General features: G+C 47.8%; 1 protein-coding gene across 1 annotated transcript in view; it reads right to left on the bottom strand.

Moving 5' to 3' along the window:
• Positions 1 to 62: 62 nt before the first annotated feature.
• ACLY (ATP citrate lyase) overlaps positions 63 to 14,970 on the bottom strand; it is a 44,901-nt gene continuing 29,993 nt past the window's right edge. The window contains 10 exon segments of the mRNA XM_043584472.1: positions 63 to 1,044; positions 1,687 to 1,763; positions 2,305 to 2,387; positions 2,746 to 2,859; positions 3,992 to 4,135; positions 4,335 to 4,485; positions 5,753 to 5,907; positions 8,094 to 8,187; positions 8,842 to 8,969; positions 13,513 to 13,623. Coding sequence (XP_043440407.1) covers positions 950 to 1,044; positions 1,687 to 1,763; positions 2,305 to 2,387; positions 2,746 to 2,859; positions 3,992 to 4,135; positions 4,335 to 4,485; positions 5,753 to 5,907; positions 8,094 to 8,187; positions 8,842 to 8,969; positions 13,513 to 13,623 — 1,152 coding nt within the window. The 3' untranslated portion in view covers positions 63 to 949.

The raw sequence follows: 14,970 nt of genomic DNA on the forward strand, positions 1-14,970 counted from the left end.
GAAACAATTAGCACCGTTCAAAGGAATGGAGAGGAAGGGATATGGATGGCATGAGACAGTAGTGTGTCTTTATTGTTACTATATAGTTTATTGAAACCAAACTGATAATACAGAGAAGAGACTGAGCTGGCAGCTGCCAGAATCTTGCTGGATTATAGATGCAAACTGGCTGGAGACGAATCCTTGAACCCACACTTCATTAGCAGACTGATAAATCAGTTGCATAAATACAGAGGACATAGAACACGAAACATTTCACAGCTTTTTTTTTTTTGCTTTGCGTTTCCATTTTAAACATATGTATGTTACAACTTTACATTTTAAATTACTACTCCACATGTTTTGTGACAATGGCTAAGGATGCAACGGTCCCATCCCCCTGACGTAAACAGAGTTTGGTCTGCAACATAGAACATTACAGTGAGATACCAAACAAACCCTTAACACATAACATAACATAAAGATCTTTAAAAATCAGATTAACACAATGTTCTTCAGGTTATATGAGGAGGAAAGGAAAGTGGGAAAATAAGACATTAGGGATGCTTTAAACTGACAGTACCTTGAGGTCTTAAAAGTTTCATTCTCTTCCTCCAAGGGAAAAAAATTTTAACTAAAGGAAAAAAGAAAGCAACGTCATAACACCCTACAATGAGGAACACTATCCTTACAGTGCTTAGATGCTTCCATATAATAAATACAGCAGGTAGCAGAGCAAAGGTCACAAGTATTGGCTTGGTTTTTATTTCTATGCTTATAAAAAAAAGTACTAAGCTTCCTGGTGTGGAATGAACAGTGTTAGCCTGTGGGTGTCATCAGTGCCTGTACACCAGCAGCTGTTTACATTCCAGGCCCATTTTCTAGCAAGCTCCAGTGCCAGCTGTGTGCACGCTACTTCCCAGGGGATGAGTTCTTGTCTTCACTTCACTGACATATGGTTCCGTCTCAGTTACATGCTCATGTGTTCCGGAAGAACATATGAAATATCATCCCAAGGGTGACGATACAGCCCCTGCTTCAGCCTCTTCTGATCGAGATAGTGTCCTGAAATGGGGCAAAGGCATCTTTTTGTTAAGAGTTGGTGAGTAGTCGGGGGGCGCCAGGGTGGCTCAGTCGCTTAGGCCTCCAACTTCGGCTCAGGTCATGATCTCACGGTTCCTGAGTTCGAGCCCCACGTCAGGCTCTGTGCTGACCGCTCGGAGCCTGGAGCCTGCTTCAGATTCTGTGTCTCCCTCTCTCTCTCTGCCCCTCCCCTGCCCGCACTCTGTCTCTCTTTCTCTCTCTTTCAAAAATAAACAAACAAACAAAAAGAGAGTTGGTGAGAGATCTGCTAAAAGTTTGGCGAGGGGGAGAAGATGAGGACAGAAAATCTAATACAAAAAAAATGAGGAAGTAAATCCAGATCCACCACACAAGCGGATACCAGCCTGGCTAAAAGGCAACTGTGGGATTTCATTCTGTTTGTCTGGACTAGCACTCAGCCATTTCCAAGAACAAAGGAACCATGGAATGAATATAAAGGGAGAAGTTAGAGTAAGAAAGGAAGGATTAGAAACGATGATGAAGATCCTGTGACATCTTCCTAGTAGAAACTTGCCACCCAGGTGTTACAGCTGAACCATGGGGGTGGGGGGGGCTGGGGCGGGGACCAAACCAAACTCTTAATAACAACAACTACCAACTCACCAATGAAGCCCATACTCCTTCCCAGCACAAAGATGCCATTGAGGGCTCCAATGTCAATATATTCATCAGCTTCCTCCCTGCAAACACACAATCAACCTGTGGTTTTAAAACGGCTCACATGACCCCCCCTCCTCCCCACAGACAGTACGACTTCTGCCCAGGAACGAGAAAGTAGATCTCTTTGGTATCAAAGGAGAAAAAGGGTGCTCTGGGTGGTAGGACTGCAGACAATTTTTGTTTTCTTCTTTATACCTCTCCATACTTTCTAAATCCTCTGTAATGATCATGTATTGCTTTCAGAACTGGAAGGAAACCGCAAGCAAGCATCAATAAATGTAAAGAAGAAGAAAATGGGTGGCTTAATCGAAGTGTCCAACTTCAGCTCATGTCGTGATCTCACAGTTTGTGAGTTTGAGTCACACATCAGGCTCTGCTTGGAGTGTTGTCTCCTTCCCTCTCTCTCTCTCTCTCTCTCTCCCCCTCTCCCTCTCTCTGCCTCTGTCCAACACGCTCAATGTCTGTCCGTCTCAAGGGAGGAAGGGAGGAAGGGAGGAAGGGAGGAAGGAAGGAAAGAAGGAAGGAAGGAAGAAAGTAGAAGAAAATGACCACAGAACTCACCGAGTGAAGGACCCACAGTTTCTAAGCATGTCTACAAAGGCAACTCCGATGAAACCGTCTACGTTCAGGATAAGATTTGGTTTCTGGGAAGGCAAAAAATTCAAAGCACTTCTCATCATTTCTCATTTTTTCTTTGTAATTTTCCACAATTACTACTAGTAATAGAACTACAATTTCTGACCACAATTTAAAAACCTCCCACCAAAACATCATAGCTGGTTAGGAAAGAGAGAGTCAGTTCAATTCCCAATGTCTAGCAAAGGACCCAACACCTAGCTGACAGTATGTATTTGTTGAACTTAGTACTACAACAGAAATAAAATTTCCCAGAACACCAGATTTGATTTTGGCTGCACAATCAGAAGCTAGGCTGGCTCTTGTTTTCCCCAAGAAATTCACCCACAACAATGAGTTGGAAATTAGGGATATTTTCTCTTTTACCTTCGAGGTGGTAATCTTCTCGACTTCCAGCGCATAGTCAAGCAGGGGGGTGGCAGGGAAGTGCTGTTTGACATAATCTTTGAGGATCTGCACTCGCATGTCTGGGTTGTTTATCTAGAAAGTGACCCAAAGTTACAGAGGAACCCACCCTGACACTGCCATTAAGAGACCTGTTGGGGGCGCCTGGGTGGCTCAGTCAGTTAAGCGTCCCACTCTTGGTTTCAGGTCGTGATCTCGCTCAGGTCGTGATCTCACGGATCATGGGTTCAAGGCCCGCACTGGACTCCGCACTGACAGTGCAGAGCCTGTTTCAGATTCTCGCTCTCTCTCTCTCTCTGCTCCTCCCACATACTCTCTCAAAATAAATAAATAAACTTAAAAAAAAAAAAAAAAAGACATGTTTGTGCTCCTGCCACAGATGGACACAAATGTTTATATTTTGTCCAGGAGGTGTGTTTTAGGGACCTGATCCATGTGTCTTGATTCCATGCAGCACAGATTATGACCCTGCTGTAGGGCTTAAGGTTTCTAAAGTCCTCTTGAATCTCACTTGAGCCTCAAAACAAACTGTAGGTTCTGCCTTTTATGTTACAGACAAGGAACTGAGACCTGGAGATGTTAACTGAGTTCAACAACAGGCCTCGGTTTAAGCAGCAGGGGGCTCGGAGCTCACCTACTCTCCAACCAAAAGTCTTAGGTTCTAGCCACGAACCATGCTGCCCAAGAGTTCAGTGGCCCCGGCCTCCTCCAGCTGTAACAAAGTTCTACAGAGTTCTTAGTTTTTAGACTGGCAAGCACTTGTTGGCGTGGGGCAGCAAAGCACCCCTGAAATCTCAAGAAAAGCTCTGCGCCTCCACCGTCTGCTAAGACACCCACACTAAACCATAATCGGTCAGTGGGGCAGGGAAATGGTTCAGATGCCAGCCAACTCCCAACACCCAGTTCCCAAGCAGATAGCACTGCTCCAGTCCACGGCACAGGGCCTCTTTCAGACAGAACATCACACTTATACTGCCACGCTCAGGCTTCTACGTTCCTTCCTTTCTGGAGTCCATACCGACGTGGTTCTAATGGAAAGCTATTTAAAGGCATTCTGCAGTATAACGGAAAAACAGCTGCCTGATCTTTGACATCTGTCAACACAGCCAAAGCTTTGCACGTTGAGAGTCAAGGGCCTGGGTGTTCCCCACTAAAATAATTCCTCCACCTGCATGCAGGTCAGTCCTTCAGGAGAGCCACGACTTACCGATTTCACTCGGTGACCAATGCCCATAATCAGCTTTCCTTCCTTCTTCATCTTGTTCACAAACTCCATGGGGATAATGCCGCTGTCAAAGGCTTTGCTGAACATCTTGGCAGCTGCATCCAGGGCACCCCCAAACCGGTCCCCCTACAGGACAAGCAAGCCCACATGCCCTGAGCTGGAAGAGACTCCCTCAGCTTCGCAGACCAATCCAGCATGCCCTGAACCGCCCCAGCACGGGGTTTTACACTCTGAGGCTCCTTCTAGGACCCTGTGACAGCCAAGTGCGTGTCAGCATAACCATGTGTCCCCTACGGATCTCATCTCCCGGGAGGCCAGTACTCACAATAGTGAGCAGCCCCGAGGTGAGGCTGGAAACCAGGTCCTTCCCAGCCCGAGCACAGATGATGGTGTTGTGAGCCCCAGACACGGCTGGCCCGTGATCCGCCGTCACCATCAGGCACATCTCAATGAACTGGCAGGCATACTTGGGCAACCTAGAGGGGGAGGAAAGGGGCACTAAGACGAGGGTTGGAACAGAGGCGAGCCGCTGAACAGGAGCTACGCTGACCCACAAAGCCAAGCACCTGCTGGCTCCCATGTCTACTACTATATCAAGCAACTCTAGAGGCAAAAACCTCCAATTCTTGAGCAGCTCCTAACTCACTGATAGCAAATACTGCTTTTAATACAGAGTTAGCCACTGGGGGTTGACAATCTCTTCTTTAGACAATGGCTTCCAGCATGAGTCGTTGCAACAGAATTTAACCTGTCCTTATGACTTCCTTCTACGTGCCATACGGAGAAGTGAGACTCCTGTCCCTTTCCCAGTGTAGTAAGCCCCAGGTCTCCTGCAGTGTTCAACCTCTCAACTGATGATTAGGAATGAAGTCTGGGGGCGCCTGGGTGGCTCAGTTGGTTAAGTGTCCGACTTTGGCTCAAGTCATGATCTTACAATTCGTGGGTTCGAGCCCCACGTCGGGCTCTGCACTGACAGCTCAGAGCCTGAAGCCTGCTTTCTGTGTCTCTGTCTCTGCCCCTCCTCCCCGCCCCATGAAGAAACACTTAAAAATTAAAAAAAAAAAAAAAAAAATGAAGTCTGGAGATATAGGGATGCAAGAACAGACAGGGAAATCTGCAGAGGTGTTACAACGCCATGAACTTCTCCCAGGAAGGGCCCAAAACTGGGCCGAGAACTATCTCTGCAGCTGAGGGCATGACACAAACCAAGACATTGGGCAGAGCCCAAGGCCACCCCAAGCCAGGGCTCTGTGAATTAAGTATTATTCACTGGCCCCCTTGCCCAGCTGTCAGTCCCAGGGGAGGGCTATGTTTGGGAGTTGCAGAGAAACCAATTTATTCTAACACTCAGGCTGATAAGAGAGACAACCTAATATATAAGGTACTTCATGCCTATTTAGCAACTCTATCAGGCCTGCACTCTGAGCTACCAGACCCATCCAGACCTCTCTCAAGAGGCCTACATTTACTCTTATTTCTTTAAGAGTGCCAAGGACAGGGGCTGATCCAAGATCCCTGATGAGGTCACTGCTTTCTACTTAGTTGAGACTGTCCTTTCTGTCCTTGGAAGACCCAGGAACAGCCAGTATCTCTTCTGGCCTTGCAATTGATCTGTGGCCATAAAGATTAGTCCTGGACGTATTCCCCAAGGCTACCCAGCCCCCACTCCCTTTTCAGGGGAAAATCCTTAACTCTGAGTCAAAGATGGCAGTGTCCAGCCATCTTCTGACCTCCATGCCTCACCTTCTCTGGAACCAGAGGAGGCCGAGGACCCCGCCAATGCCCATCTCTTCCTTGAAGACCTCGGTGATGGGCATGCCCGCGTAGATGAGCTCCTGTCCTCGCTCGTCACAGATGCTGGTCATGAATGAGGCAGGTTTGCGGATCAAGCCCAGCTCCTGAGCAAAGATGGGGGCAGGGGGAAGCAGCACGATATGACCACAGAGATTCTTCCAGGACTGCCTCACTGTCTGCACTGCCAGAACCAAAGTGTTCCAGGTACCGACGCTCAAACTCCTCCCAAGAAAGAAGCACAAAAACCCTTTCGTTGTATCATTTCAGTCATAGAAAATAGGAGTGCCATGCGCGATCTCCACCCACAGGTTCATTTTCGCCTCACAAAGATGTCCCAGCAGAAGCCAACCCAAACTCACCCGGCTTAGAAATGCAAGAATGAATCTGAAGGGAAATTTTTCTAGCACTCCACGTTCAGTTGCCAAGCCCCCACCAAAACGTAATGAGCAGGGGGCTGTGCAAATAGGGGATTCCCTCAAGATGTCCTTCACCCAGGGGAAGGGACTGAGCTGAACTTCCAGCTTCCACAGTTGGGGTACAATGGGGACATGGTTGCCAACTCTGCATAAGCCCATTTCTCCAATTATCCCTGATCAATTTTCATTGTAAAATGCCTTTCTGCCTTAGTGTTTGTCAGTTTAAGGGCCATCTGTCTGGCCTTTCTCCACTTTTATCTATATATAGACACATGGAGAATACATAAAGTGTTTTTGTGTACATAGGTTTTTCATAATCGTGATATACTATCTCATAATACTCCATTTACTCAATGAATTTGAGCTCCATAAATGTAGGCACATACATAGATCTGGTTCATTCCTTTTAACTGCTGTATGATATCCTATCCTATGGCAAAACCACAAGTTAGCTGTTCTTCTGCTGATAACCATCAGGTGGAAAAATCTTGAACACATTTGTGCGAATGTGCGAGCACTTCCCTGAAATAGCTTTCTAGACAGGAATTACGCCATCAGGTGTGAGCACTTCTTTTCTTTTCTTTTCTCTTTTCTTTTCTTTTTTAGTAATCTCTACACCTAACCCGGGGCTTGAACTCACAAGTATCAGATCAAGAGTCGCACACTCCACCAACAGACACAGCCAGGCACCCCAGGTGCCAGCGCTCTGAAATCTGAGATTACCCAATGGCCTTTCAGAAAGGGTGGTGCCAAGTTCCACACCCACCTTCAGGGAACAAACGCACAAAGTTCCTCACACCCATACAAACACAACATATTATCAAAGAACTGTTTTCTTTGTTGACCTCAAAAGGGGAAAACTGGTATCACAGCTTTTACTTTGGCACCTTCTTATAATGAGTGAGACTGAGCATTTTTTCAAGTTGAAAGGCCATTTCCTACCCATTTTTGTAGTGGTCTTTTAAAAACTGATTTCAGGGGCACTTGGGTGGCTAAGTTGGTTAAGCGTCCGAACATCAGCTCAGGTCACGATCTCTGTTTGTGAGTTCGAGCCCCACCTTGGGCTTGCTGCTGTCAGCACAGGGCCCGCTTTGGATCTTCTGCTCCCTTCTGTCCCTCCCCGCTCTTGCTCCTGCTCTCTTTCAAAAATAAATAAAACATTGGGGTGCCTGGGTGGCTCAGTTGGTTAAGCGTCCAACTTCGGCTCAGGTCATGATCTCACAGTTTGTGAGTTCGAGCCCCGCGTCGGGCTCTGTGCTGACAGCTCAGAGTCTGGAGCCTGCTTCGGATTCTGTGTCTCCCTCTCTCTCTGCCCCTCCCCACTCATGGTCTGTCTCTCGGTCTTAAAAATAAATAAAACATTTTTTAAAAGTAAATAAATAAAACATTAAAAATAAATAAACAAATAAAAACTGATCTGATCTCAGAGAGTTCTCGTGTACTTCAAACATTAGCTCTTCATCTCTGCCGCTTAGACAAGCAGGCAGAGTAGACACTCTATTTCACCCGGAAACCCCTCAGCAAGTGCAAACAACTCTAGGGGGCGTTGTCTGTCCTCAGCCCCCATTTCCAACCAGGCCACAAGGCTGTGGGACATACATGCTGCTCTTCGCCCTCTTGGGCCCTGTATCTGTTTTACCCGTTGGTCAGAAGGGGCCAGCTCACAAGCTCCAGCACACAAGGAGGGGCTGGAATCAAAGAATACTCGCTGTGGGTTTTTTCTAATCTATGCCCTTGGAGTAGAGCTGCCGTCGGGGGAATGGTTTGGAGGCCAGAGCAGTGATTACAGGGTTGCCCCCAGCTAGTAGGGCAGGGCCTGGTTTCCAGGGACTGCAGCCAAATCAACAGGAAACCCACCCCTCAGCGAAACCTACCCTGGCCCAGGAGTAGTCCATTGGCACTGTTGGAGGCGGCACCTCCTGAGCAGGTACGATGACTCCTTTGGCCACAAGATCTTCGTACACAGACCTGAGAGGCAGGGGAAGGGAAGGAGAGAAGAAGACATCCGTGTGCATTTTATGCCTCTGGGGTCTTCTAAGCCATCCTAGGAACGTTGCTCCATCTAACCCCAAAACTCCAGGTTTCCTAGCTTTGTAGCCCCTCCTGACAATGCCCTACACCAGGTGGATTCCTAAATGAAAACAGGTTCTGGCCAAGACTCTCCCTCACCCCCCCACCCAACCCCATGGGGCTTTATAGAAAGCTGAATCTGGAGGCCAAGGAAGGACAGAGGGGAGGAAGGAGAAGACACAATGGGTAGCCATTGTTTATCAATCAATTAGGGCTGACACCTTCTAAATGTTTCTATGCTCATCTCTTATTTAAGGGACAGCCAAGTAGGTAGGCTCAGAAAGTGAACATGTTTTAATAGCAGTCTGAATGGCCTGTAATTGCTGTGCCTACAAACAAAACAAAAACCGAAAAGAGGATAAAGATTTCAGACTATCTCAACAGTTACACTCCACACCTAACACCTCTAACACTCCAGCACGCTGACACACTGTGTCACCTCTGTGTCACAGCAGCTGGTATCCTCGGGGGGGGGTGGTGGGGGGAGGGGGGGGGAAGGGGGTGTTCCGGAAAGGGAACCGGAGGCTGGTGTCCTCCCCACGGTCCACTCACTGGATGATTTCTCCCAGTTCATCGAAGCTTGGGGGCACAAACACCCCTGCCTCCTTCAAAGCCTGGTTCTTGGCTACTGCAGTTTCAGAAGCCTGGTTGGCACAAGCTCCGGCATGGCCAAACTGTACCTGGAAGGCAACGGGGAGCAGCTTTTACCCAGTTTGTGAATCCCTCCGGGGAAAGGCCACAAAGGCTCCGGAATCTCGGTACCGATTACAGGCCGGACCCTGTTAAACACTCTATAGTGAACCGCCTCATTCAAGCCTCACACAGGCTCATTCAACAGGGACGCCAAATAACGCTCAATTTACAGAAGAGGAAACTGAGGCACCAAGAAGTTCAGGAGCTTACTGAGGGTCACACCGCTGGTGTGTATGGGAGCCAGAACATAAAGCCTGGCGGCCCAACTCCACAAACACCTGCACTCAGCTCCCCCTGCCCCCCTGGCAGCGGTTGATGGGGAGGATGGAGAACGGCTGGTAGTTGTGAACCACTGTGAGAAGTGAAGGCGCAGGCTGGCAACCAGAGGTTGAGCTGATCCTCACAAACAGGATCTGATTGTCCTGCACATACTTTGTAATAAAATAAGTCCAATAAAAAAAAAAAAAAATCTCACGTAAAAGTACAAATTCCTAGCTTCTTTTTTTTTTTTTTAAAGTTAATTTTTTTTACGTTTATTTATTTTTGGGACAGAGAGAGACAGAGCATGAACGGGGGAGGGGCAGAGAGAGAGGGAGACACAGAATCAGAAGCAGGATCCAGCCTCTAAGCCATCAGCCCAGAGCCCGACCCGGGGCTCGAACTCACGGACCATGAGATCCTGACCTGAGCTGAAGTTGGACACTTAACCGACTGAGCCACCCAGGCGCCCCCTAGCTTCTTTTTAAAAAGTCACATTGTGGAGGGGCACCTGGGTGGCTCAGTCAGTTAAGCATCCGGCTTCAGCTCAGGTCATGATCTCACGGTTCATGAGTTCAAGCCCCGTGTTGGGTTCTGTGCCAGCTTGGAGCTCGGAGCCTGCTTCAGATTCTGTGTCTCCCTCTCTCTCTGCCCCTCCCCTGCTAGAGCTCTGTCTCTCTCTCAAAAATAAACAAACATTTTAAAAAAATTATTAAAAAGTTTTTTTTCTAAGTCAGATTGTGGGGCGCCTAGCTGGCTTAATCCATGGACCATGCCACTCTTGATCTTGGGGTCATGAGTTCAAGGCCCATGATGGGGGCAGAGTACTTAAAAAATAAAATGGTTTTAAAAAAATAAAAATAAATAAATAAATAAAAAGTCAGATCGTGCACCACCAGGTCTATATTCCCACAGGGCAACAATCACCTGGAGCCGATAAGCAATGCCCCCTTCTGCCTGGGCGCACAGTGAGGTAAACTCTAAGCCCAAGGGCACAGGGGGTGACTGGCTACGGGAAGGGAGCAATAGGGAAGAGAAAACCAACGCGAAGAGCTAAGTAATTGTGTCTTTTGACCACGCAATGGGGAAAATGAGGTAACGACATGAGATGTACTACAAAGCCCCAGTCAGGGTGGGGTGAGGCAGGTAATCATAAAAATACTTAATCTGTTTGAATAACTACATCCACTCACTCTCCTATGTGCTTTACTCACTTCATCTTTCGGTAGCTACGGCTACTTCCAATAAGAAAAGAAATAAAAGTGGTAAATAAAAGAGGTAAAGTAACCTGCCCAAGGCCACACAGGTAGGATACGGTAGCATCTGAAGTCAGGCAATAGGGCCTCTCCCAGTGCTCTTACCCACTAGGCATAACAAAAGGGGCCTTAAGTGTTGAAAATCAGGTCTGAACTACAGCTCTGGTTAGCAACACCCAACCCAAAAACGTATGCTTTAAATTGCAGGCTCCCAATGCATTCTTTATAGGACTGAACCTGCATGGTGGAAGGGGTGGGAAGGAAAAGAGATTCTATATGCAAACAAATAGAAAATGCTGAGTTCAAGGAAGTTCAATAGGTTTAATTCTGAGATTCCTCAAAGCTAAAATCAAAGTTTTAAAAAGGGAGGTTACACTACATATTCATAATTTATAGAAGCTCCCCTTTCTGGTTGGTTTTTGTTTTGAGGACCACTGCTACTGGACCGGTGTTCTATGGAACACAGTTCTGAAAAGTGCCACCTCGCCAATACCCCTGGTCTCTACTCCCATTGCCCAGTTCTGAATTCTGTCTTCCTGAGGAGCAGACTCTGCTTGCCAACATGTGGAGATTTTGTTGTATACCTATCTTACCTCCTCTACAGGGCAGAAAGTTCTGCAAGGTCATGTGGCCTGTTTAAGAAATCAAAAATCACTCATTAGCTGGGTAGTCACTGTACTATACTCCATTTGTATACGCCTGAAATTTTGTAATGTTTTAAAAAATTAATTGAGGGATGCCTGGATGGCTTAGTCCATTAAGCATCTGACTCTTGGTTTCGGCTCAGGTCACAATCTCACAATTTGTGAGTTCGAGCCCCACAGAGGGCCCTGCACTGGCAGTGCAGAGCCTGCTTGGGCATTCTCTCTCTGTACCTCCCCAGCTTTTACTCACATGTGCTCTCTCTCTCTTAAAATTAACTTTTAAACAATTAATGGAAAGGGGCGCCTGGGTGACTCAGTCGGTTAAGCGTCCGACTTTCGCTTAGGTCATGATCTTGCGGTTTGTGAATTCGAGCCCCACGTCAGGTTCTGTGCTGACAGCTCAGAGCCTGGAGCCTGCTTCGGATTCCGCGTCTCCCTCTCTCTCTGCCCCTCCCCTGCTCATGCTGTCTCTCTCTGTCTCAAAAATAAATAAAAACAAAAAAAAAATTAATGGAAAAACAAAAATAAAACACCTTGAGGACCTGTCCTATCCCTGGGGTGATGAGCAGTGCCCAGCCAGAAACAGAAGAGTTAGGTCCTTGACCTCTTGGGGGTGTCCTCAGCATAGTAGGGGTTGGGAGGTGAAGGGCTGGTAATGGAGAGCTGGTTAAGAGAAACAATGCAGGGGGAGGGAGGAATTATTTTTGGCTGCTGAGGTGGAGAGGAAAACAGTCCAGAAGGATCATGAAGAGCTTCATGGAATAGGTGAATTAAAGAATGGAAACAAGTATCTGCTAAAACCTGTATGTGCCAGACCTTTCCAATTACTTTCTATTAAAAAAAATTTTTTTTTCTTTTACATTTTATTTATTTTTGAGAGAGAGAGAGAGAGAGAGAGAGAGAGAGAGAGAGAACAAGTGGGGGAGGGACAGAGAGAAGGAGACACAGAATCTGAAGCAGGCTCCAGGCTCTGAGCTGTCAACAGAGCCCGATGCGGGGCTTGAACCCATGAACCGTGAGATCACGACCTGAGCCGAAGTCAGTTGCTTAACCGACTGAGCCACCCAGGCGCCCCTCAATTACTTTCTTACGTAAGCCACACAACAACCCAGAATCAGCCCCATTTTACACCTCAAGAAACTGAGGCACGGAGAGGCCAAATGACCTGCCCTGGTCACACAGATCCACCTAGAGCTGATTCTAGCCTGTGAGAGTAGAGGTCACGTCTGAAAGACAGGCATGATTCTATGACCTACCCCTTTCCTCTTATTTACTTGGGAAGAAAAAAAAAAAAAAAAAACCTCGCACCGTTAATACTTGATGTAACATATTCTTTCTATGCCAACACATCAAGATCTACCTCATTCTTCTCCTGCCTGCCCGGGTTTCTATCACATGGCTGGCGCCAGGATGACATACCCTCTCCTGGCCAGCAGCATTCAGGCCGTTCCGCTCTCTGCCCTTACAACATTGCGAGTATCCTTGCACACATGCTGAAATATTTTTGCATGCAGACCCCAATGGTAAATCTGCAGGAACGGAACCGCTGGTTTGAAGGAGAGGAGCATTTTGCAACTACACAAATACTGTCCCTGTGACGTGGGTATGGAATATCAGAGGGGAAGGCAGGCATTCCAGGGAGAAAGAACAGGGTGACAGGCTTACTGGCAGGAAGGGTGGAGGGCTTCAGCGTAGGGATTATCACTGTTGCAGGAAGCCTTCTGGCCAACTGTTATCTTCATCTGCACACAGCACTTATGGCCTCACACTCAGAGCCTGCCCAACTATTGATCACTCATCAAGGACAAGTGTTTGTTTCCTCGGTTTTGTCATCACTGGATGGACCATCTTCACGACAGAGGGTCCTGTGAGCTGGAGTACTGGGGCCGCAGCCTGGCTTGCCATACTCAGCAGGAGCCAGGCGACCCGGGAGCATTTCTGTTGGATGCCGGTGACGAGCTGCACTCACTTTATGCCTCCGGGCACTTTCACGTACAGCCTCTCCCCACGCCCTGCCCCAGCAATGCGTCTGGGGTGCGTGCTCTCCCTCCTCTGTGTCCCTTTCGCTCAGCAAACTCCTTCGCAGTGCAAGCGTTACCTTCCCTGTGAAGCCATCTCAACTCCTCCAGACAGAAGTGTGCCCCACGCCAAGCAGGGACTCAGAGCCTTGTTCTGGCCTTAATCTGTTGACGACTGCCTCCCCCAACTGGATTTAACCTCCTAGAGAGCAGGACCCTGACCAGACCTTGCAGTAACCAAGCAAGTAAATATGTTCATTGCAGGAACCAGCTGCTTAATGAGAGGACCACACGGTTCACCTCGAATGCCCCTCTTCGGGCTTCCTGTCCAGGAGTGACCTGTCCCGGCCGTACCTCAGAGGAGAACATGGTGGCACAGGTCCCAATGCACCAGCAGACCACGGGCTTGGTGATGCGGCCCTCCTTGATGCCCCGGCAGATCTTATATTCCTCAGTGCCCCCGATCTGCCAAGGAACAAAAAAAAGCCCATTAGTTAGTGGAACCCATCCAGAGTTGCTGTGGGCAGCACCGCAGCAGGAAAATCTGTTCCAAATCAGGCAGGGCTCAGAGGCACCAAGAGTCCTAACTGACAACTTGGCTAGAAAATGAAGAGACGCTGGCTTTGGTCAAATAATAGCCTGGAAAATTGAGATGGGGTGCAAGGAAGAGTTGTGAAAGGGCAGTGGGTACCCTCTGAAGTCCCTGATCTAACCAGAATCTAATCTGATTGGATCTGACCTGCTCAGAGGCACAGGCAAGGACAGAGGTCCTAGGACTCTGTCAAACTAAAAAAGTACACTTCTGGGACACCTGAGTGGCTCAGTCGGTTCAGCATCCGACTCAGGTGGTTCAGGTCATGATCTCACAGTTCAGGAGTTCGAGCCCCATGTCGACTCTGTACTGACAGCTCAGAGCCTACAGCCTGCTTTAGATTCTGTCTCCCTCTCCCGCACCCCCCCACCATGGTGCTCCATCTCTCTCTCTCTCTCTCTCTCATTCAAAAATAAACATAAAAAAGCAAACAAAAAAAAGTACACTTCTTACTCCAGCTATGCACTTCCCAAGAGACCAAGGCCAGCCAAAAGTTTCTTCTTTTTGTTTTTATTTATTTAAAAAAAAATTTTTTTATGTTTATTTTTGAGAAAGAGAGAGAAGCTGGAGGAGGAGTAGAGTGAGGGAGACAGAGGATCTGAAGCAGGCTCTGCATTGACAGCACAGAGCCTGATGCGGGGCTCGAACCCACAAACCGTGAGATCATGACCTGAGTCGGATCATGAGACATGAGTCGGACGCCCAACCGACTGAGCCACCCAGGCGCCCCCTACTGGCACTAAAATGTCTTGTGACACCAAGAAGCAAGAACTTTTTCAGTGTTAACAGTGACAACCTCTAAGCCCCAGAGTGTAGGCAGGGAGCAGAATTACCAGGGACCGTCATTTTGCATTATATATAACCAGGGGCGCCTGGGTGGCTCAGTCAGTTAAGCATCCGACTCTTGGTTTCGGCTCAGTTAGTGATCTCACAGTCATGAGTTTGGGCCACACATCAAGTTGTGCTCACAGCATGGAGCCTGCTTCAGATCATCTCTCTCTCTCTCTCTCTGTCCCTCCCCTGCGTGCACATGTACTCTCTCTCTCAGATATAAATAAATGTTAAAAAAAAAAAATTAAAATCAATCAAACAAACAAAAAACAGGGGCTCAGGTCATGATCCCAGGGTCATGGGACTGAACTCCATGTTGGGCTCCATGCTGAACGTAGAGCCTGCTTAGGTATCTCTTTCCCTCTGCCCCTCTCCCCCGATCACGACCA

This window comes from Prionailurus bengalensis, chromosome E1 (assembly GCF_016509475.1).
Source record: "Prionailurus bengalensis isolate Pbe53 chromosome E1, Fcat_Pben_1.1_paternal_pri, whole genome shotgun sequence".
Classification (NCBI taxonomy): Eukaryota; Metazoa; Chordata; class Mammalia; order Carnivora; family Felidae; genus Prionailurus; species Prionailurus bengalensis.